The 24,244-nt window shown below is 40.1% G+C and overlaps 1 protein-coding gene across 1 annotated transcript in view; it reads right to left on the bottom strand.

Moving 5' to 3' along the window:
- LOC133142428 (transmembrane protein 8B-like) overlaps nt 1-24,244 on the bottom strand; it is a 53,009-nt gene that overhangs the window by 22,116 nt on the left and 6,649 nt on the right. Inside the window, exons 2-5 of the mRNA XM_061263640.1 lie at nt 8,465-8,654; nt 4,884-5,091; nt 1,051-1,184; nt 35-303 (exon numbers count right to left, since the gene is read on the bottom strand). Coding sequence (XP_061119624.1) covers nt 35-303; nt 1,051-1,184; nt 4,884-5,091; nt 8,465-8,654 — 801 coding nt within the window. The remainder of the gene's footprint in view (nt 1-34; nt 304-1,050; nt 1,185-4,883; nt 5,092-8,464; nt 8,655-24,244) is intronic.

Raw genomic sequence — 24,244 nt, 5'->3', positions numbered from 1 at the left:
ACAGCACAAGCAGATTGTGTGAGAGTGGACTGACCTTTGACCCGGACTGTGATGCGGAAGTAGACATCGACATTCCCGCGGTACCGCTCCACCAGGATGTAGTACCACTGCTCCCAGGAGTGCAGGGGCATATCCAGCTCACAGAGGCTCTGCTGCTGGCAGTCCACAGAAGAAGAGTTGTGAAGTGGGGGTGCTCTGGCCCTCATCTTCAGCAGCAATGGGCAGGTCTCTGAACTTCTGTTTCTCGTGCTACAGTTAGCCAGCTGTACTTTCAGCTGGGAGATGTAATTAGGAATGAATACCCTAAAACAGGCAAAACAGTTCAGTTATGTGAGGTCCAATATCAAGCATCACTTAACTCTTTACAGGTATCAATGAAATGCAGTGTTGAGACCAGGTTATGAACACTGCAAATCGGTAGGGTGAAACATTGGTTTTAATTCTATTAAAGTATGCAACCTAATTAGTTGCATGGACTTCTTATAGCTTTACATACTTCCAAATTAACAGTATTTTTAACCCAGAGAGTAAATAATATTTTGTGACAAAACTGCTTGTAATTGCAGAGATTATACATGTTATGGCGTTCAGCGCTATTGAACTGCAGAATTTGCACATTAAGGTAGGTAATGGATCTGTTTGTAATATTGTCAATTGTCGATATTGTTTGGCTTGTGTATTTTCCCTCCTATAAAGGAAAGCTTTTATTTGCTAATTGAGCGGGGAGCTCAGTGATATTTGAAATTAATGAACACTGGAGCCTGCTGGAGCTGAAAAGAGAGACAGGATGTGCCTGGAATGCAGAGAAGTGTGTAGGGCAGGGGAGCCACGGCTACGCTGGAGATACAGTACAGCACGACTCTACAGATCCACAATCATTCTGCTCAGTGAAAATGTTTCAAACTCACACACCATACTAAATGTCTGTTTTAAATCTCTCTCTCTATCAATCTCTCTGTCTCTTTCCCTCCCTCTCTCCCTCCCTCCCACACCACAGTATACTGAGATGCGTTGTCTTTATGTTTCAGTATGGGAGAAATAGCCACTTACTTGTATAGCACTGATCTGTTGTGAACCGGGATCATCTGATCTATGAAGTATCCAGGGTACAGCACTGAAATACCAATGAGCTTCTGGACAATGAGCTGGGGCTGAAAGAGGTATTGGCATTCTTCATAGAGTCCCTACAGGTTGGGTGAAGAGAAGAGCTAATTGATTCAAGGGTCAGTGGACAAATAAATAAATAGCATACAGTACTTCACAACTATAAGCAAACAATCAAAGCTGTTTTGCAATCAATGGGAACAAGTGTCAGGACATGTTCTTGTTCAGACAATATTCTTTTTAAATATGCAGTTGGGATTCAGTTATCCTATAATACAATAATTAGGAGCAGGTATCACAATTTTGAGGATAGCCTCATGTGTCCACTGAATAACTCAGTGCTGAGATAAGGTACTTTATCTGACCCCTAAAGTAAAGAGGAGATGTGATATATAGTCTGGAAAACAATGTAATAAATATACAGTAGTTTCAAATACATTCTTATATTGTTTATATATGCTGCCTCTGATTTATTAGTAGCTTTGGCAGCCCTTGTAGATGTACAGGATCAAGTAATCAGGTGAGGACAATAAAGATGAGTTGTTCAAATCTGTAAGAATATCAGTGGTGGCTGTATGTCACATTTCATGCTTGTCACGTCATGTTTCATGTTTAGTCATTGTCTCAGTTGTTTTATTGTTTATGTTAGTCTAGTCTCGCAACGTTTTTATGTTTTATTACTTGTTACGTTTCATTTTCATGTCATGGTACATTTCATGTTCAGTTGTTATGACGTATTGTTAGTCTTATCATGTCACGTTATAAAGTTTATTCATGTCATGTTTGCAAACTTATGTCACGATTTATATTTGTTTCATGTTATGTTTTCACGTTCATTGTTTCGCATACACTTTTTTGTGTCTTTCCGCAAACCTTGCGTTCATGCTTTCTCTCTCTCCCTTTCTGTCACTCACACTTCCCTAATAGTTTCGATTTCCCTTACTAATCTACTAACTTTAGATCAGGATTGGGTAATACTAATATTCTAACCATGTGTTCATGTTTACCTTATTTTTCTTGTGCATGTCATTTACTAATTTACTAACGCTAGGGAAGGACAGGGTTATTACAACGATTACTAATTATCTCGTTAACTTGTCAATCCTCCACACCTGATTTCCATTCTCATGCTGCTCTCAAGCTAATTGTCTGCACCTGTCTACACCTGCATATAAGCTCAGTTCCATGGCATGTCTTTGCGAAATTATTGCCTCCTGTTTGTCAGAGTATGTTTGAGTGGTTTGTCAAGCCATTGTTTACCTGTTACGATCCAAGCCTGTTTACTGACCAAAGTTATTGACTTCTGTTTTGTTGACCACTGCTTGCCTGTACCACAAACTCTTGCCTGCTGTCTTTGTGCTTTTGCCCTGCGGAGCGGACTTCGGTCTTGACTCTTGCACCGCCTTCAACTCCGAGCCTGCCTGCCGTCCGTCTGCACTGCTGCCCCGCTGACAGCTTTCCTGGTTACTGGACTTTTTGCATGGTGTACCAATTTCGAGACTGCCTTCTCCCTCCGGTACTGTACTTTGGTTTTGGCTGGATTTCATGTGTATGAACATTGCTTGTTTTTTCACTACGCACATTGGACATAAAGCTCTGGCGGGACTGTATTACATCTCTGTTGTCTGAGTCGTGCATTTTAGGTCCAACTCCCCATGCACCCGTCTCATTACAAGGCATTTAGCAGACACTCTTATCCAGAGCGATATACAATGAAGTGTAGATCAAACACAGGAACAAGTGTGAAGAGGACCCGAGAGGACAGTATGGTTCCGAGTCCTAGCGTGACCACACAGATACAATCGGAACCCTTGAAGAATACATCAACTTACAAACTAGCATACCAGAGTTGGCAGCTAGAATACCCTGAGTACAACACTACAATAGCTAATACAAAACACAACAATATCTATATATAACTATATAAGTGCCATTATAGTCTATGGCATATACAAGGCTAATCATGGTGGTGAGGTAGGGAGGGAAAGGTGCAGCCTGAAATTATGAGTCTTCAGTCTGCGCTTGACTCTGCCATTCTGACATCCACTGGGAGGTGATTCCACCACCGTGGGGCCAGAACAGACAGCAGTTGTGAGCGAGAAGTGCAGGTGTGGTGAGGGGGAGGTGCCAGCTGGCACAAAGTGGCAGAACGGAGGGAACTTGCTGGTGTATATGTCTTGATAAGTAGTTGTTATATATACAGGGGCTGATCCCTCAACTGCCTGGTACGTGAGCACCAAAGTTTTAAATTTGATGCGAGCCATAAGAGGCAGCCAGTGGAGGTTGCTGAGCATTCTCTGGTGGGTGGGAAAGGCCAGGAGAAGGGGTGGATATGCATGAACCGAAGGTGTGTTATTTATGACAGTGTAGAGCGGCCAATCATAATACAGAATCCCACAGCTCAGCCAGGCTACCCTCTGACTGTATAAGGAGTCACAGCCTGAAGTGGGAGTGGGATTCATGGATATCAAGCGCATATCTAAGAGCATTCTCAGAAAACACTAGCCCGCTGTTTGCCAACAACTTTTAAATGCGGCAAGGAAATCTGAACAAAATACATTAATCAGATTTATGATTCATTTGTGATACCTCAAAAGGCACCATGTCTTTGCATTTTTCGGTTGACTTTATGACACACGCAGTGCTGTCGAGGGCTCATCAGAGCACCAGGAGTGCGTGGTGAGGTTACTGAGCCATGTTATTACCGCACAGTGATTAATTGGCTGCTCTGTGCTGTAAAATGAACACTGTTTACAAACCACGCTTCACTGTCTATCTGTATCTGTACACAGTTTGATCAAGGGGAAACCCCATGACTCATCTGTCACAAAGAACATATGATGAAAAATTGTTTTAATTACATAAAGCATTAAGGGTCCAAATGCATAAAATGTGGATGCAAGTTATATGAGGCCACGGCTGTGTGTCTGTTCAATCCCCAACAACAAGAGGACAGTGATTTGGATGGCAACCGAATGAGATATGCACGTATTCCACAAGTTAGCTGCATTTAGGGGAAATATAGTCTATTACACATACTCTCCTAATTCTAAGGAATGTGAACAGTACCATTTCTGTATTGCATTTGAAGAATGCACCTGGGGAATTTCTCTTTGGAACATAATTATATTTACATTGAAAAGAGGCCTGCATCTGTATTCAATCAATGAATCCATCAATCTATCTGTGTGCATGCATGTGTGTGTGTGTGTGTGTGTGTGTGTGTGTATTCAAGTTATCTGCTGTCAATATGAAAAGGTTTCTTCTATTTGAAATAGTGTTATAATGATATTTTGAAGGACTCACAATTGGAGCACAATCACTGAGAGTAAAGTGGTAGGGGTAGAGGGAAAGCAAAACAATGGATTGAGTCCAAATAGAATGGAACATAGAATGGAAAACACGTTTTCAAAAGGTCATTTACAAATCAAGACCTGTGTCAATTTTTCACCTCACTCAATGAAGAATGAACAGCTGAAGAATTATGAGAAGTGCTTCAAATGCACTAATGCATATTAAGTCTTTTTGAATGATATAAAAAAATCTGCCTAAAAAAATACATTATTGTTATTACATGCACATGTGGGCATTAAACAATAGATGGACAGCAATACTGCATAATGAAAAAACTTTTTTCAAAAGACATGTTCTCAAAAGACAATGGGAATCTGGGAATCGGAAAATGTCTGGGAGGACAGAAATTCAGTTGTCATTCAAGCCCATTGGCTTACCCTATTCCCATCAGCTTCCTCAGAGAAAACACATTTAGTGAGACTGACCTTGACAGAAATCTTCCCCTCATCCTTTGGTAAATGTGCAGCTAGAAACCAGTCCCCAGGAAGGGGACTGGTGACGTTAAAGACTCCAGTTGTCCGGTTGGGCAGCGTCCACGTCAGGGTGATGGCAAACACATTGGGGACGATAGTGTCGTGGGGGAATCGGGTATGGAGGGGATTTATTACAGGTGGGGCCCCGGATCGGAAATACCTGCAGGTGAAAGCAACAGATCGCTCATGAATTAAGGGTGGGAATATTATTGAAGAAATCCATAACAAAGAGAAAAAAAGAACTACTGCCATAGTTCAGAATAATTCATGCTTCAATGCACTGGATTTCTGTCTTTGTTGTTCTCAGTACGGGGGCAATACATCATGCCTATGCGAAATAGTAAAATAATGCTACTTATTTTGGGTGCAAGAGAGGGAGAGAGATTAAAGTCACTGCAGTTTCAGTGCTACAGAGGGCCTAATATTAATTTATGGATAAACTGAATCACACATACAGTAGCTTCTTCTGAATTGAAGTGGTGATGTTTTAGGCATGGAAGCTTGAGAGATTTTGGAGAGCTTTGATTGCTAGAGCAGCTACCAAGCTTTTCAGAAATACAATATACTGTGCAGTATTCTGCTGCTTGAAGGGAAATGATTTGCTGGTGCACTCGTGATTTCGTTTCAGCATTCTGCATCTCAGTACGTAGGAGAGAGGTAACTGAGGATACTATATGTATGAGACAAGCTTAGAATATTTAGTAATAACTTGCATGCTGCTTTAGCTCTGAAAGTTCAATGAAAGAGTGAAAACCCATTTAAAGTTCAACTGTTAAGTTTTAACTGCACTTTCCAGCAAAATAGGGGAAATGTCCCCCTTCGGAAAGATTAAAGAATGCTGAATAAGAAGTGAAAAGAATGTTCAGAATGTAGATTTTTTTTTGCCTGTTTCTTGACAAGACAAAAATGTTTCAGTGAAACACTTCTGGTTGATCTCATGGTGAACTTTATAATAAAGTACAAATAAATTACTGTACTACATAAAAAATCATTATTTAGCTGTGTGTGGGACTTTGTGCACTAGTGGTGGGTCTTTCCCAGTATGATTGATAATGTCTTGCTTACCCTGCATTGTTGCCAATGGAGAGAACAGTACATGAGTGAACAAGCTGAGTGCCTTGCCATGCAACAGGTGAAAGGTCAGATTATTGGAATAAATCACTGTAAAACTGAGAAGCATGGAGCATTTTAACAAAATAATTAATATTTTAATATCTGTGGATATGGCTTCCTCTATAACAGTAAAACATGCTCACCATCTCTGTCATCACTTAGTTTGTCCTAAAGCTAGTTTGGCAAATGTAAAAAAGCCATTGGACAGTTCCTGGATAGATAATGTGCTCAGAGAATGACGCACGGCGCCCTGTAGCTGTACGTTGCTCTGGATAAGAGCTTCTGCCAAATGCCAATAATGTAATGTAATGTAAAAGCAGATGTTGCACTGCTGATCTTTGACTGTTCGTTTATTGCCCCCTTCAAACTCTACTGTCTCCTCATGAATAGGGGGTCTGCTGTAGATTTTGAGATACAAGATTTTATTTAATTATTTTAAACAGGATGCTTGACCCACAATGTGCCATGTTGCACAAATAATCTCTGGGTCCACAGTGAACAAAACTTGCATCGACATTACATAATTTGTCATTCTTAACAATATAATGTCAAGTCAGGTAATTCTCCAGCTGTAAACTATGTTTACAATACTATAATGATGTTGCATTCATTATAGGAAAAAATGAATGTCAGCATTTAAAAAGCATTGACTAAAATAACCATAAGTATTGTTGTTTTTCTAAAAGGTTACAGTGCTTTTTGTACACATTAAGGCAAAATATAATGGGTGTTCATTCAGATGAATCAAAAGAAAATATGTCATTTCATAGTTCATTTCACTGAGGCAAAGCTGACAGGCAGATAATTCATTCCATTACAGCGACAGGTAAAAGCAAAATGCTAACTTTCAATACTTTTTTTTTTTCAAAACTTTAAAAAGAGCGATGTGGATTATATTATATCCAAATATAAGTAACAGAAGTGTTTCAGCACCATGGAGAGCATTAAAAATATTACTACATACATAGTAGTACTTTATTATAATGGCCACACTGTAGTAGACAGCTACAGAGGTGCTCATCTTTTGTGAAAACAAACATTCAGAGGAGATTCTAATGTATGCGTGTGCGTGTGTGTGTGTGTGTGTATGTGTGTGTGCGTACATGCACACGTGCTTATGTGTATGTGTGTGGGCGCCTGCGTGCATGCACACATGCTTGTGTGTGTGTGTTCTATTTTGCTGCCAATTTCATATTTCAGTGCAGTGGAATTGTTTCAGTGTTTGTTGTGGAATTTACAAGTTCAAAGTATCTTTGTCCTAGCACTGGGTACGTTTCAGAAACAGCTGCCCTGTGAGGCTAGCAGCAGCATCCACACTGCTCAGAAGAGCAGGTGTTTGCCTTGCTCGAGAAAGACAGTGTAGAGTTTGGGAGAAGTTTGCCTGCTTGCCTGTAAACAGTGTCACTCTAATGTCAGTCCTTTTCAACATGCAGCATCCCCTCACTACAAACCAAGGTGCACTGAGGACTCCCCGCTCGGAAGTGCTCTAAACTGAGCGCTGCATTGTTGACTCACATACGTGAAGCGCTTCCCTGCATGCTGCAAGAAGACCATGGGAGCTACAGTACACAACTGCTGGGTTCCTGGGCTGAATAGCGTCTAATGAGAATCCTCAGCACTGAGCCGGGAGGTAGGTATTGATCAAGGAGTAGCGAAGCGTGGCTGTTATCCTGTGTCTCTACTGCACTAATCCCTCTATATATCCACCAATTGCCGTACAAGAATCGGATTAATTATATAATCCCTCATTATCCGAGTGTTAAAAAAAAAGTGTTTCTCCCCCTATATGGAGATGCAGCACGCTTATTTCCTTTGGAATAAGTGATAGGAAGGACCGGCTGAATTAACAAGGCTTTCACTAAGCATTCCATTCCAAGAACAGAGGCATTATGCATAAACAAAACTGCAACTTTTGGGCACTATAAAAAAATGAACCAATATTATTCATATGTACTGTACATAGCTCATCAATCTTGCTGAAGTTTCCTATGGTCAGAAGGATTCTTTCAATGACTCATTAGCAGTGTTCCACAACTAAAAGTTGTACTTAACATACATTACGTGAAATAATTATGACAAACACATTTTCATGCTGAACAGCAGATGTGTTTTCCTGGCTATGTCACGGGGACTGTGATAGGTTCTCTAGAGTAATAACTTCTGTATCCCTTCATGTCAGTCGTATGTCAGTTCCAGGAGCAAATATCTAATTCTTCATTGATTTACCCATCTCATAAGAAATACATAAGCACAGAGTTTGAGCATGTAGGAATGGTTTCAAGCAGCAGTGTGTGACGGCGTCTAAATGTACGGAGGCACATTTCCCAAACCGAGCTCCACTGAGCATTCTGCCTCAGCGCCGCAGAGATGCAGCCCCCGTCCCAAGTCTGTCTACGGTTCTGCCACGGTCCAGCACTCACACGGTCACATTGTGGTCGGGACAGCTGTCTCCAAACGTGCCGCCCTGCTCCTTGAACGTGATGAGGTTCCAGACAGCGACCACGGTGTCGTCAGGCACATTGAAGTGGAACAGCTCCACGCTGGCGAAGGACCGGAAGGCGTTCAGCTTCCGAGGAGTACGGGTGAAGTAGTCCGTCACATAAAGGCCGTCTGCGGAATGAAAAGCGGAAGAGAAAATGAGTCGGGTGACAGGTGATTTTATTCTCCCTCTGAGAGGGAGGCAGAACCAGTCCTAATATGGTCTGTGTGACAAAAGTTTTATTTCAACGATGTAGCCTCAGCTGATCTTGTTCAGACTTTGGGAATCATTCAGACCCAGACGTACTTTTCTTGCAGCCTGATCATCTTGAGCTGTGCGTGTTGAATAGCACAGTAATGATGATGTAAGATTGCCATGCTTTTGAATTGATCTTTTTCAATTCTTACTGTAATTTGAAACCTTGAATTTCTGTACTTTCACTCTAACCTTTTTTCTGTCAAAAAGCTACACATGGGGCAGCCTGTAATCTAGTGGCTAAGGTACATGACTGGGACCCCGGAAGGTTGGTGGTGTAGCCACAATAAGATCCCTTGAGCAAGGCCCTTAACCCTGCATTGCTCCAGGGGGATCATCACCCAGCTAGTTAAATCAACTGCAAGGTGGGTGTCAGCTAAATAACAAAAGTGTCAGCTAAATAACAAATAATTATATAATTAAAAATCTTACAAATTAACGCAGATAGGTCTGGAGAAATTTGTGATTACCTACATCCAATATGTCGAATATGTTCAGAACACCCTACCAGCCAATTTTCTCAAAACTGTAGGACCGTTTAATCAAACATTGATTTGATTTAGTTTACTGCTCTTTAAAGTAAATTTTTTGATATATGAATCTTTTCATTTAATTATTTTTGAAAGCATTATGGATTTGTTTTACTTTTACAGTACTGTATATTCTCATGCTCTCCTTCAGATTCATTATTTATTGCAGTTTGCAGAAATGTTGAGTGGCAGAATATTAAATGACTCTTGAACAACCCTCCTTCAGGAATTGTGTAAGATTGACGCAAACCCTCACAAACTCATAAACAAAAACATCAAAAACCATTTGAAAAGCCATTTCTGTCCTAGTCTATGCCTTTAGAGTTGATGGATCCAACTCTTCAAAGGAGACAGGCAACATCTGGATGTGTCCGATAGCATTTGCAGTAAATCCCCTTTCACTTGAGTGTTTTATTGAGAGACAGAGTGAATCAGTGCACTGACAGTTTTATTACACTAATGGACTCTCTTGAGAACAAGATGTGTTTATCAGGATGGCTGGCTGGTTAGCAGGGATGAACCTTCTGCTGTGATCTTTTATTAGAGACCTCAGAAGAGATACTTATTGGATCCTTGTTAAATTGTTTGGGGAAGGATTCTTGAAATTGAAGATTCTTGAAGAGTTTCACAAGTGTGAAACTGATAAAATACACATAAAGAAGCAGAATTTGCTCAGAATTGCTCCATAATTCGAGAGTAATGTAGACAGTAATGCATTAAACAGTCATTTAAGTACTTCCAGAGTTAGCATTGATAGCAATGGTAAAACGAATACATGGTATGTCCATGCATGAAATGCACATAGAATATAAACACCAGAAGACTCTCTATCATGGTCTCCCTGTATGGAAGCTAGAACATCAGGAGCAGGATCTGTCCTTCAGTTAGTTCAGTACAGGGGGAGAGCTCACTCAATGTCACCTGTCCCCTCTCCCTGTATTCTCTTTGCATAACCTTGGTAAACCTTGCCTGTATGTGCAGTTAGAAGCACCTCCTCGGCAATGGGGAACTGTCCCAGCCGCATTATTTTTCATTCATTATTATTTTCATCACAATAAAAGCACTGCGGTGAATGTCATATTTCTAATTGTGCCATCGATCAACCAATATTTTGATGGGCACCGAACACACCGCACTACAGTGGAATTAGCAGCAAGGACATATTTTGCCATAAGGGTTTTACGGTCAATAAAGGACTAGATGTTTATTAAATCTTCTGTCAATAATTTGCCAGCAACAAAGTTTAAGTCTGTTCAATAAGTCTTTCAGTTTATTCCCCAGACCAGGGTAGCAGGGTAACCACATTAAAATGAATATCTTTTCTGCCTCAGGACCACTCTCCCATTTCACATTGATATTAGATCAATTCTTAATGACCCATCTCTCTAAACCAAAGTGACAGTGTCCTCTCAGATTGCTGAATACCTTGCCTTGATATTTGCCATTGCTGTTGCCCCTTCTTCCACAGACACAGACACATGGTGTTCATAAAATAACATTGCTTTAGGTTTCAAACTGATAGGCGCCTTCTGCATAGCAAACTCCAAAATATGATGGCTTTGTTTATTGTCTGTTGTCATATTTCATATTTAATCATGGGAATGTATTGCTTCTGTTCCAATTTTTCCAAAAAAAAATTTTGTTTACTATTGCTACCCAAAAAAACTTCAAGTACAACAGCAACTGTTTGAAACTCATGAGGTCATGGTATACAGACAAGAATCCTTCCAAGGGAGAGCTGGACAATGCTCCCTGTTGGAGACCCAGCAGGGTTGCACCATAGCTTTTATTGACAGAAAACACCTCTGGTTTCCGCAAGCTCTAGAGCAAAGAACTGCAGACAGGCCATTGTGAAAGATTTATAAGGAGAAAAGGAAAGCTTTGTAAAAAAAGCCACATTCACGTGAAGTGGAAGGGAAAAATGGATGATTCCAGAATCCTCTCTGACAAATCCGCCAACCCAGCACAAACAAACACTGTCATACCATCCATAAATATCCAGGGGAAGGGCATTGTAACATATGAATGACAAGTAACACAATGCAAAATGATGTCTTTGTTTATTTTGCCCGCTGGCTTTCTGTTTGGCTTTTTAGTTTATTTTTTATTTTGAATCCAGGTGGAAATGCTTCAGTCTCTATTTTTAACATGCAGAGGAAGTGTGAGAATGATGCACGCCATATAATTACCTCTGTGCATGCAAGAATCTAAGTCTGCTGAAGAGGGGTTCACAAAAGCCTGCCAAAAACAAACCAGAGGCCCAATGAGTGCTAAAGAATGTGTGTGTCTGTGTGTGTGCATATATGTGCGCGCGCGCGTGTGTGGTGTGTATGTGTGTGTGTGCCTGCATGTGCATATGTGAGGTTTGTGGTGGGGGGGGGGGGGTGTAAGGACTAAAAAACTGTACTTTGACACTGGGTTCTTTCATGAAAGTCTGTTAGTAATGAGTGCAGTAAAGACAGCAAAGAGAGGTGAGGTACACCTACAATGAGAAATCTCCTCTTTGACTCACAGGCCATCTGTAGGAGAGTGTGTGGGTGGTAAGATAACAGAAACCTTTAAACCTTGGAATGAATTCCTACGAGTGGTATTACTTCCAAAGCCGACAGCACTAGAAACAGCTAGTAAAACAGGCCTCTGGCTCATACGCTCTGGAGATTGCTCACCACAGCCATGGAACACCAAGGTAAGCAAGATCCTAAGATTATATCCCTCTGATTAAAAAAAACCTGATGAAGCTCTTGTGTAATCCGTTGAAATATAATAATTTGCCAGATGTGCTCTTTAAATATCAGAGTTAAAAAAAACATCAAGAGTCAAATGTCAGCAAAATTCACTTTTAATGAGAGAGATGAGCGCATCCTGTATGGCATGACACCACGGCCGTCTTAGCTGGTGCAGTGGGGCTCACAGACAGGAGCGCGAGGATGCAGGAATTCTAAATCTCTGTGTCACAACACCACAAACTGAAAGATAGTTGGCTGAAAGAATGATGCTTGATTTAACTGTGGTCCATTACGAATGCCAGAGCAGAAAATGGCATTTATTTATTCTTGAGACACTTACTGCCACAGAAGACCAGCCCCATGAGTTCTGTATGGTCCCGTTTAAACAGTGTTCAGTGTTTGCTACCACAATGGCAAAGAACGAAGGCTATTTATTTATCATGTGAACCTTTCTACTTCAAACTGGAAAGCTAATCGCTGCAGTAATGGTAAGCAATCTGATCATTATACAACATGTTAGCTGTAGTAGTGCGAAACTTTTTCTTGTCAGATCTGTGCATGTGTGCTGCAATGTGCACTTTTAAAACACCTTTTAACACTACAGTGCATAAAACTGCTTCTCGCACACCTCTGTCCGTTCTGTAATGAATCAGGTACTGATTGTGCAGGAGAGTACCATCATGTGTTTTCCTATACTCAGTCATATAACTTTCATCTGATGATTTATACTGCATGGACGAAAGTGCTTGGCATTTGCATTGAGAAATGCCATTTTGAATATTGCATTGGCAATTCTAAGTACTAACATATAATAATTATATGTCCATGGTAAATGCCACACAGGATTTATAGTATATTGCACTTTGTGGGGACATGCCATTACAAGAGATATAATTATATAATGCTCAGGCTGAAGAAGAAATGGCGATACTAAAATCAACAATTCATTTGAGAAAAATTAATTTCATTTAATTTTCATTCCATTTCATTTTTATAAAATTAGCATTATACACAATTAGCTACACAGTCTCTCACACTTTAAGGCAATAATATAATGTTGGAGTTTTGTGTTAAGCCTCTCAAATCGTTCATTCATTAGGAAACTGGATCTTTGGTTATGTCTAAAGCCAAATAACCCAAAAAAAGAAGTCTCGTCATTGAGAAGTTAGGAACAGGATTTATAAGACAGCAGCTAATATGGCCCCGATACATCACATGACCTAATGCGGCCACAAAGCCATGGCCCTGTCATTGAAATGCCTTTGTGTGCTCCTCAGAGACACTCTGTCTGATTGCCCTGTCCCTGACTGTGGACACCTCTTCCCTGGAGAAGAGCACTGGTCCGGGAGGGAGAGCTGGAATGGAGTGTATTTAGCATAGCCATGAATAAGATTTCTGTTGTTTATTGAGAAGAGAAAGAAAAATGTCAGCAGGGATTGCTAACACAGAGGTCTTTCAAGTTTCACTTTGTGTGGACAGTGTGTGGGAACAAAAAGCATGTGGGGAAAAAATGCGTGATAAGACAGGCATTGTCCCTCGGAGCATTTATTGAGCAGGCCCTGTTTGCGCATCGCTATAAAAGCATACAAATACACACTATGAAAGTCCAAATTGTCAGTTTAAACTGTCAGTGGTTACATCATAAAGTTCTGTTCCTTTCACATTCCCACACACACACATCTTGTTGAAACTCTTTTGAGCATGTTTACCCTGAGATCAGGAGATATGGTGAAGAATAATCAACAACAGCACATTTCATGTATTTTCTTTATCAGATAGATAATTTCTGCTGGTGAATGAAAATGGTGAACCTGTCACAGACAGGTTAAAACTTGTGAAAGTGTGTGTAAAAATGTGTGCACTCCATTTTGTTTAGATGATTGACTTTCACTGTATTTTGAGATAAATACTTGAGGAAAGTCCAATGGTTTTAAGTGCTTAGTTACAAAATCAATGTCCTTGCACTTAATTAATTGCCTTTGCTATTCATTCCAAAACATTTGTCTTGACAAAGGGATTTCTTTCCAAAGGCTTGAATGTGCAGCATGAAACTCAATAGCTTATCTCCCCGCCAGCTTCTTTCACTGGTGGGCATGTAAGAATGTGGCCTGGCACCCTGCTCCCACAAGGCACTTGTCAACAATCTATAAAGAATGCAATTATTCTAAAAAATGCATATACTGTGATTTCCATGACAACAAGGCCATTATGAAAGGTCAGACAGAAAATCACTCTGGACTATTCCAGATACATAAAAATATGGGACATGAGTCTCTGGACTTAATCTGGAGAACCATATATTTTACTATGCTGAAATTGACAATACATGGGGATTGGAAGAAGAGAATGTAAAAATATCTCATCCGTTACCTAATGCATCCTTGATAAAAGGGCCAGATCAAGAACACATCAAAAATGACATTTTATACGTTCTTGTTTTCTTGTCTTCATAATTGGGCTCTGAAAGATGATGTGAAACAAGTTCAGGAGAACACGAGAGCAGACAAGAACAGATATTGAGAAACACACCTTGATTAGCAGAATCAGGTGTCTTAGCGCTGGGCTAAAACAGTCCCTCCTGCCAGAAATAGGTTAATAGCAGAAAACACATTACACAGGGCAGGTTCAAGGCCATCTTTGTCATCAAGCAATTCTAGAATGTCTCTAATGATAAATAAGCCTAACATGTTAGTGGTGACTTCCTGTTGCAATTATGACAGCTGCCATAGGTTTTAATTAGACAGCAGTGCATTAGCACCAGGTTTCATGTCATCTTAAAAAAATATTTTGTAATTGCGAGTAGTAATGTCTGATCTTTTATGAATTGGAAATGCCCTACATTTACATAATAATTTTTGATTTTGGCACTGAAATTTATGTGGACAATTTACATAGGCATTACCCAGACAAACCCATGTGGCTATTTCCATGGTAGTTCACTTTTCACCCACTGTGGGGGTTTTGCAAATCATAATCTTTATCAGGTACATGGAACAGTTTAATGGGTGCAAAAGCATTGCAATATTTTTTTGGATTCTCCGCAGAATGATTATATCATCTTACATTCGGTAGGTTATTTGTCTTTCTCCTCATTTACGGCACAGTATAATCCACTTCTACAAACTTCTACTAATCCTGGTGCAGTTGGCAAGGCTCATCTAAAAAACAGGGCTCTCGCTATTCCGATAACTTTGCACTCCCAGGATATCTCTGATTAGATCTGATTTACATTCCCTGAATCGATAAAGGCAAACAGAAAAATATGTTAATCAAATAACCCTAAGTGAAGGGTAGGATTACCTTCATAACCCACCGTGGCATAAACAAATGAATAGCGCATTGCGGCAAGGTGAAACTTTCAGTCATTCACTGTCAGTCACAGGCACAAGATCGCCTTCCTTCTCTGGGACACAAATATGTCTGCAATCAGAGCTATTCTCATCGTATTCTCATCACTTGATGTCTGTGTAATGCATAGCCTTGTCTGAAAAACCAGCATATGGAAATACAGTTCACTCCTGTGTGTGGATTGCTGTAAAGCATTAGAGTACAATTGTACTCATGATCAGTTTGTCACTCCGTTTGACCACTTCAGTCAACAGCCTCCATTTCCCCCACATGAACGATAAAACATTTAATTTCCTTCCTTGCAGACGGCATTCACAAAGCACTAACTTGACATGGGCAAACAGTAAATAGTTCCAGAGGTCTACAATAAGATATTGACATTTTTATGAGTGTCCAATATCCCCCCTTATAACATTTAACCTCTTCAGTCCCGCTGGCCCAGGGCTGGGACAGTGATGGGGTTTTTTTTTGCATTCATTCATTTTTTTCAGGGTGCAATTTGCAATCACTATGGTAACAGAATATACCATGTGAAAGCGTTAAAACTCACAGTTCTATCTGTATAACTTATTTTATGATACTATTGCTTTGTTTTAGTAATACAAAGAGTAATTCTCTTGCAAAACAAAGAGTTTCAGTAGAGACCGGTATTATGCCTGTAGTCAAAAGAGTTCAAGAATAGTAACCATTTTATTTTGGGGATGTCATTTTTAAGCTTGTGTCAAGAAATGAGGGGATTCTTAAGGGGTTAAACCAATCTGCATATACAACAATCTATGACCACAACTGACATACAGTATTAACTGCATACTAGCAAGGCACTGAAAATAATAAGTGAAATATGCATCCTGTTTTTCTCTTTTTTTCTCAATATAATATAAATAATGTAAAATACTGTCTGCCACAAATCATACGTCATTCTCATTACATTACTTGCATTACATTACTTGGCATTTAGCAGAAGCTCTTATCCAGAGCGACGTACAACAAAGTGCAAATCAAACACAAGAACAAGTGCAAAAGTGGACCTGAGAGGACAGTACTGTTCCGAGTCCTAGTGTAAACATACAGAAATTCAGAACCCTTGAAGAGTGAATCAACTTTCAAACTAGCATACCACAGTTGGCAACTAGAAGACAACAATACAACAGCCAATAAAAACAACAATACCTATACAAGTAACGATAACTATACATAAGTGCCATTACGGTCTAAGGCTAATCACGGTGATTGTGAGTTGGGGAGGGAAAGGTGTAGCCTGAAGAGATGGGTCTTCAGTCTGCGCTTGAAGGAGGTCAGAGACTCTGCCGTTCATTATCCTGCAAATAAAACATACTGTACCTAATGTTTACCTTGCAGCCATGTATCAAGTATTGACTGCTGTTGCCTGCATCTGGAGTTATTGACTAACAGTATGTGCACACACAAGGGCTCCACAGTGATTAGCAGAGGTCTTAAGGCTAATGTGCACACCTGTAATTAAACATGCTGGAGGGGGTGGGGGAGCCGGGATTTCAAATCAATTCTACAGACAGATTCTCTAGAAAAAGAGGAACATGCTCTTGTTTGTACTTCATATGTATTGATATAGTATGTATTTTGAAATTGGATGCCAGACTAATTACTTTAAATGACTACAAATGTCTGTTTATTTTCAGTTCTGATGGAAAGCTCAACACTACTACCTACGTAAGCATGCAGGTCACCTCATTCGGTTACCCCTTGCCAGATTTTGACAAATACTGAAATTCCCTGTAGGTTTTATAGGACATTAGAAAAGCATGCTTTGTAGAAAAAGGGATGAGAGAGAGACATACTGTAATTTAGGGATAAACCAGACACTCTTCAGATAGATACACTGAAACCATTCAGGTAAGCAACGGCATAGCAGTGTTATACAAGAAAGATATTCAATACTACATTATTCTTGGAATACACCCTTACCTATGACACTCATTGAGAAGAGAGACAAAGGGAACACACACCTATATTTTTTTGTCAAAGTTTTAGCCAAATGATTATAGGAGGCATCATGGTTGGACATGCAGCAGTATATAATTAGCATTCTGCATACAAGAGAAAGTGGAAGTGAACCCATATACTATATCTTGGCACTGACGATACTGCTCTCTTACAGTACATCAGCCTGCTTCTCTGTAGATAACGAGTGGGAGTAGTCTTACTAATTTTATTGTCCTTAAGTACAGTATATGAGCATGTTTGGCACTGCTGGACGGCTCATTCGCTTAAGGAACCATGGCCCTGGGTGAGCCCCACGGCCCTGGATTGAATCCTGACCTTGCTGGTGCCGAATGCGGCCGGTAGATCCATATTGTGATGAATAATTGGCAATTGCAACGCGCAGGGCGTGGGAGGGTTCAGTCAGACGCGAGTCTTTGTTCATCACTATCTAGCAAGCTGCTCGGGTCGATCTAACAACATATGCCAAAGTCGCATTTGAAAGACTTCCTCCACTCTGCTCTACAAGAGCTTAGCTTGGATGTTTACACTCCGAGTTTCCAGTGTAGCTCATGCATGTGCGTCTTGTTTCTCACTCAGAGGTACTTAAGATATGGTGCAAAGCCTATAATCTAGATTCTATACTGAAAGCTTTCTCATACCTGCCTTTCTTTCTTAGTAATCAGAAACAGAACTGTCCAATTACTTTTGGTCCCCTAAAATGGGGGGTGATTAGTAAAGGGATGTAATTCCTACACAGATCACCTGTGTGGATACACTCAAATTAAAGGTGACAGTCTGCACTTGAACCATAAATCCATCGTCTCATTTCAAATCCAATGTGCTGGAGTACAGAGCCAAAAAAAAACAGAAATTGTACCAACTGTCCAAATATATACAGACTGCACTGTCCATTATAACCAGTTTCAGTTCAGTAAGGCATCCTTACATACAGTCCAGCTATAGACAGATTTTATGCACATAACCAGAAGATAAAAAAATTTTCCATGAAAAAGTGCTTCTCAAGGTCTGCAGTGAGAAGAAGGATCTAACCGCATAATAGAAACTAAGGTTTTGGTTTGAAACACTGCTGTTCGACACATTAAAGCTTATTCTTACATGGGAGCTCATATACTACTCCATTAGTTTGCATTATCAGGTGCTTTATTGGCATGCAGCTGTGATGACTGAGTATGTGCTTATAGGTATTATTTTGGTTCACTGTCAGTTCCTTCCAATTCAACCCACGATCGATTCACCTTCACAGGGAAATTCAAGCATGGTAGAAGCAAAGTTAAGCTGCCTAATCACGGAGGAAAGCCAAACATCAGGGCCAGCCTTCAGGATCACAAGGTAACGTGATACAGAGGAACCGCAGAATTGATTCACAAACCCTCCACGACCTCTGAGAGCCAGGAGTCACTGTGTCCTTGTGAGACTTATCAGTCACTAGTGTAGTCATGTCATTGTACTGATATAGCATTGAACTGTAAAACAATGAAAACAGAAAAAGACTGATTATAGAAATATATAAAACATAATATCGTATATTATATATAGGATCACTATAGATTGTGAAAATTGATTTTACTTTTAAATTTCAAATTCTTTTCAAAAATGTAGATTTGGCAGTTACGTATAAAAAATGAATGTAAACATCTGCATCACTGTGTGTCTGTGAAATCTGTGTACCTATCCACTGCACATTCAATAGGGAATGTTCAATCAATGTTTTTGAATCTTAAACAGATATGAATGCACTTGTTTCAGACACAAGAATAAAAGGTGCCTGGTATTGCATTCAGTATTGACACAATCCATAATAATTTACAAGTATGAGCTGTTGAGTTTAGCAGGGGAAAACAGATTTACTGCCTTCTTGTTGGGGAGCTATTTTAAAAAAAGCTCCCCAACAAGAATACACTGTTCCATACCAAGCTTCCTCAATGAAGGCAGGACTGAAACAACAAAGAAGCAGAACAATTTTAACTAGGACAGGTACAATCTGTGATACCCAAAGAAAGTGAAACTTTAAAGTAAAAGTGAAAATGGGACAATTCTGAGCGGGCCGTGGTGAGCCTCGTGGCTCACAGGGCATGCTTCCCTGGACTGTGGAGCTAAAGGATGGGTAACGGAGCAAATCGTGACTGTGATTCCTCTTCCCTACTGCAAACACGTCTCACTCGGTGGGGCAATTTAAGGCCTCCCTGACAAACGGTGACCTTCTGTGGGCAAAGCCCTTCTTCAGTCTCCAGCACCTTTCAGCTCCAGTGCCTCTATCACAGCCACTCATTCCCCTGTGCAGCTCTGACAGGCACACACTGGGCAGCCCTTCAGACGCTGGTGCACCTCGAAGAGCAGGTCTAATGCGTGTGTGTGTGCACTCGCACGTCTCTGTCATCACACAGACCATAAATCAACGGTCCCCGCTCCCGCGCATGAATTAAGTAGACGTTTCAATCAGCTGTGCAGCCTGCAGTGGCATACCTGCTCATTACCAAGTAAAAGTGACAACTGTGCTGAAACAGATGCTTACCATCTGCCGAGGCGCTCGGTAAAATACGACAAATCAAACCATTCCTAAAGCAGCTGCTTTGCCCTGGCCGTGCGAGCAACCGAATGAAGTGATGCTCAGATTAGATGCATCATTTGTGCAATTTCCCTCTTCATTTTGTAGGTGGGTGTCTGCAAAATCATCTGTTGAAATTTCCTCACTCCAAATGACTGCACATACATCCCTTCTGTAACTGAACGAATGAAAGGGGATATGCGTTGTGTCCAGTGTCAAAAGTAAAATATTTGATAGTGTATAATGATCAAGACTCTTGAAGACAGTAATAATGGAGTATATATTTTTGTATACTGCATGAATTTGGAATTTTGCTTAAGTAGGATGTATAATCAACCTCGATGTATCCTCAAGTAAACATGAAAAATGCTTCTGCACCACAGAAAGTCTGGAGAATACTGCATTATTATATACTGTGTAACATGAAGTCACCTTCAATTTATTATCTGAGCACTTCAGAGTTACCATGGCAAATTAAGCTGTTTAAATAAGCTCTTCATTTGTATAAATTGTAATTAGGCAATATAGAGCATTGCTAGAATGACAAAGACTTGAGGTATTATTTTAGTACCAAAATAGATTCGCACTCAGTATTTGAATATTGGAGTAATGCGAAACCTTAGTGGATCGGGGCCATTTTGCTTCAGGGAAATTATGAATGCAGTATTTATTTACTATTTCACAGAGTCTGCATGGCCTGATGGGCTGGTTCACCAGGAAAATTGTGATTTATTTGTTGTGGTATCCAGGCTTATATGAAACACCAATACCAATAGAGGCATGTTTCTCTCAAGGGAAGGGTCCATATTGATGTATTTTATGAGAGTTGTCATTTCACTGGGGTTTCACTACCTTGTATTTCTGGGGTTAAAAGGTCTAAACTAACTCATGACTGCAATAAAGAATGTAATCTCTACAGTATGGCAGTTGTTGTCATATTCTTATGGTTTACTTGCCTTTATTTAATGTTTCATCGCTTACCCATTCCAATTATTTCATTCATTCTACAGTATATAACCTACATAAATCTACAGCATGTTGCACATTTTATTTTGAAAATAAATTGGATAAATTGTTAAACCACCAATTCAGTAACTATGAGTGACTTCATCACTCAGAATTTCCTGACATTACAAAAAATCCCTGAACATAGTATGGCAAAAACACTGCAAGAGGACCATTATTCCTAACATTACATGAATAAGTCATTTTACCCATCACCCAGTGATCAAGAAGATTGCCATTAAGTGGCTTAAGATTGCCGCCAGCTGCAGTCGATGTTTACTTTTCTCTTTTTGTTTGATTGTAACCATTATTCCATACTTTTTACTGGGTGGATGTAAGCACAAGTGTTACTTTGTACTCATGCGTATTGAATGTATTGTTGGATCACGTAAATAAAAAAGAATTTAAAAAATGTATATTCGTTTGCAAGTCTTTAGCATAACTGAATGAAATGCACAAGCATACTGGCATGTGCTGGTGATGATTCATGGTGAAACCATGTAACAACCTGTAACAGTTAGAACTGGAGTGAAAGGAATTTACTTCACAGCTCCTGCACTCTTGGTACTGTACAACCATAGACTCAGCAGTACTGTTTTTACCTGGAGTGTAATCAATCAGAAAGCCCCAGCATGAAATATCTCAGAAGGGGTTCTCCAGGCTGATGTAAAAGCAAGGTTGAATTTGATTTGCAGTTTATGATGGATATTAACCAAGTGCTCTGTACATATTTTACAGTGTGAGTGAGTTTAACGGCCCACTTGAATATCTGAAAGGGGGCTTGAATCATCAATCTGTCTCAAAGAAAACACCCAGAGTAAATTGTTCAACTAAGGTAATTTCAGTATTTTTATACGAAAGTTGTATGCACCTCTTAAGAAGGGCATGTCTAAGTGGATTGTGTTATTTAGAAATATCATTCCAATAACTAATACTAGTAAATGTTATAAATAATAACTACAAAAATACATAAAAAATCATAGACTAATATACACTCACTAAGCACTTTATTAGGAACACTATACTAATACTGGGTAGGGCCTCCCTTTGCGCTCAAAACAGCCTCAATTCTTTGAGGCATGGATTCCACAAGATGCTGAAAACATTCATTTGAGATTCTGTTCCATGCTGACATGCTTGCATCACACAAGTTCTGCAGACTTGTCTGCTACACATTCATACCACATCCTAAAGGTGTTTTATTGTATTCAGATCCGGTGACTGGGAAGGCCACTGAACATGAGATTACTTTTGCTTTGTGACATGGTGCATTATCATGCCGGAATTAGCCATTAGAAGATTGGTACATTGTGGCCATGAAGGGATGCACATGGTCAACAACAATTGATTGGTATTTAACGGGCACAAAGTGTGCCAAGAAAACCCCGTACTATTACACCAGCGCCACCAGCCTGGACTGCTGGCACAAGGCAGATTGGGTCCATGGATTCATATTGTTGGTGCTAAATTCTGACCCTACCGTCTGTATGCCTACCGAGATTCATCGGACCAGGCACAGTTTTTCCAGTTTGGGTGAGTTCTGTGCCCACTGCAGCCTCAGCTTTCTGTTCTCGGCTGACAGAAGTGGAACCCGACGTGGCCTTCTGCTGTTATAGCCCATCCGCCTCAAGGTTTGACATGTTGTGCATGCAGTGAACCGCTATTGTACAGAGTGGTTATCTGAGTTACCGTAGCCTTTCTGTCAGCTCAAACCAGTCTGCCCAACGTTGACCTCTTTCATCAACAAGGCGTTTCCATCTGCAGAACTGCCGCTCACTGGATGCTGTTATTTTTCACACCATTCTGATAAACTCTAGAGACTGTTGTGCATGAAAATCCCAGGAGATTTAGCAGTTACAGAAATACTCAAACCCATCTGGCACCAACAATCGTGCAACGGTCAGAATTTTTTTCCCAATTCTGGTGATTGATGTGAACATCAACTGAAGCTCCTGCTCCATATAAGCATGATTTTATGCATTGCACTGCTGTCAGTCGATTGTCTGATAATCCACATAAAAAGTAGGTGTACAGGTGTTCCTAATAAAGTGTACTCCTAATAGTGTTCCATACCAGTTAATTATCTGTTAATGTCACATCTAAATACAATTACAGAAGCAATTTGGTGATGGCTTTTACTTCTTTTCAAATCTCATCAACTCCAGTTTTAGAAACTAGTCTCCCTGGAGGAATATCAAAGTTTCATGAGAGTATCCATTTACTGTTTTATTGCCTCAAAAGTGTTAGGAAATGTTAGAGGCCTACAATCTTACAGCTGTAGCAGTCTGGTGCTTAACTATCTGGGATTATAACCACTATACAGTACCTCAAAGTGAGGGACCTATTCGTCCAATTCGAGAGGATGTTGTACAGTGTACAAACTATAAATATAGTAAAAAAGCATAGTTATTATTCTTTTTTTTATTTTTACATTAGCAGTGTAAAAAGTTACAATCGTATGTGATTCAGCCGCAAGCACCAAATTACATTTCACATGGTCCACATGCACACAGTTCATGCATCAAACAATATAAAATTGCATGGTATAATACATTTAAATATACCCACATCACTACCTGCAGATCAGTACAGCTGTTGGGCCCTTAACCCCACAATGCGCCAGGGGGGACTGGCACCTGCTTACTCTAATCAACTATAGGTCGCTTTGGATAAAAGTGTCAGCTGAATAAAGTACTATCTCATCTGAAAATCTCATCTGCTGATCTTTACAGAGGCCCACCCGAAGTCCATGAGGTCATCCTAGGTCCATCATGCCAATCTAGCATCTAGTGCCAGTCACCATTATGAAAGAGGCTTCGAAAAAGAAGACAAAAATCAGCATTGCTGTGCACTAAAATGAAAATGGAAATAAGGATTTAGATGTAGGGTACTGAGGATATCGCATGATGCTATGATTTATGCAAGTTTGTCTTCAGGGAGTGAAGAGGCTGTAAAATGCCCCAGATCTGCTTTTCTGTGATCTATGGTCCTGGGATCTTGAGTCCTTCTAGTAGGGTAATTTGTCAAAATAGGACCTTTATAAAGCAGCTGTCCTAAACCTTTCAACTTCTTTAATGAATGCATTTGCCTGTGGTTGTTAGCATAGCTTATCTTGTCCCATGTGATACAGCTTCACCATAATCTAAATAGGAAATAGTTATATAATTATAAAACAAGAAATGTTTAAGCTACACAAAAACAAATGCTTTTTCTACAAGAATGAAAGGAGCATTTCCGCTCCCAGCCCTCTGTATTTGAGGCGTTTGTTTATAGTGGTGTGCAGGTGTTTCCCCCAGCGGGGGGCGGGGAGTTGGATCACGGTGCAGTCC

Source organism: Conger conger, chromosome 12 (assembly GCF_963514075.1).
Source record: "Conger conger chromosome 12, fConCon1.1, whole genome shotgun sequence".
Taxonomy (NCBI): Eukaryota; Metazoa; Chordata; class Actinopteri; order Anguilliformes; family Congridae; genus Conger; species Conger conger.
Note: the sequence above shows the minus strand (reverse complement) of the source record. Positions and strands in the feature narration are given on the sequence as shown.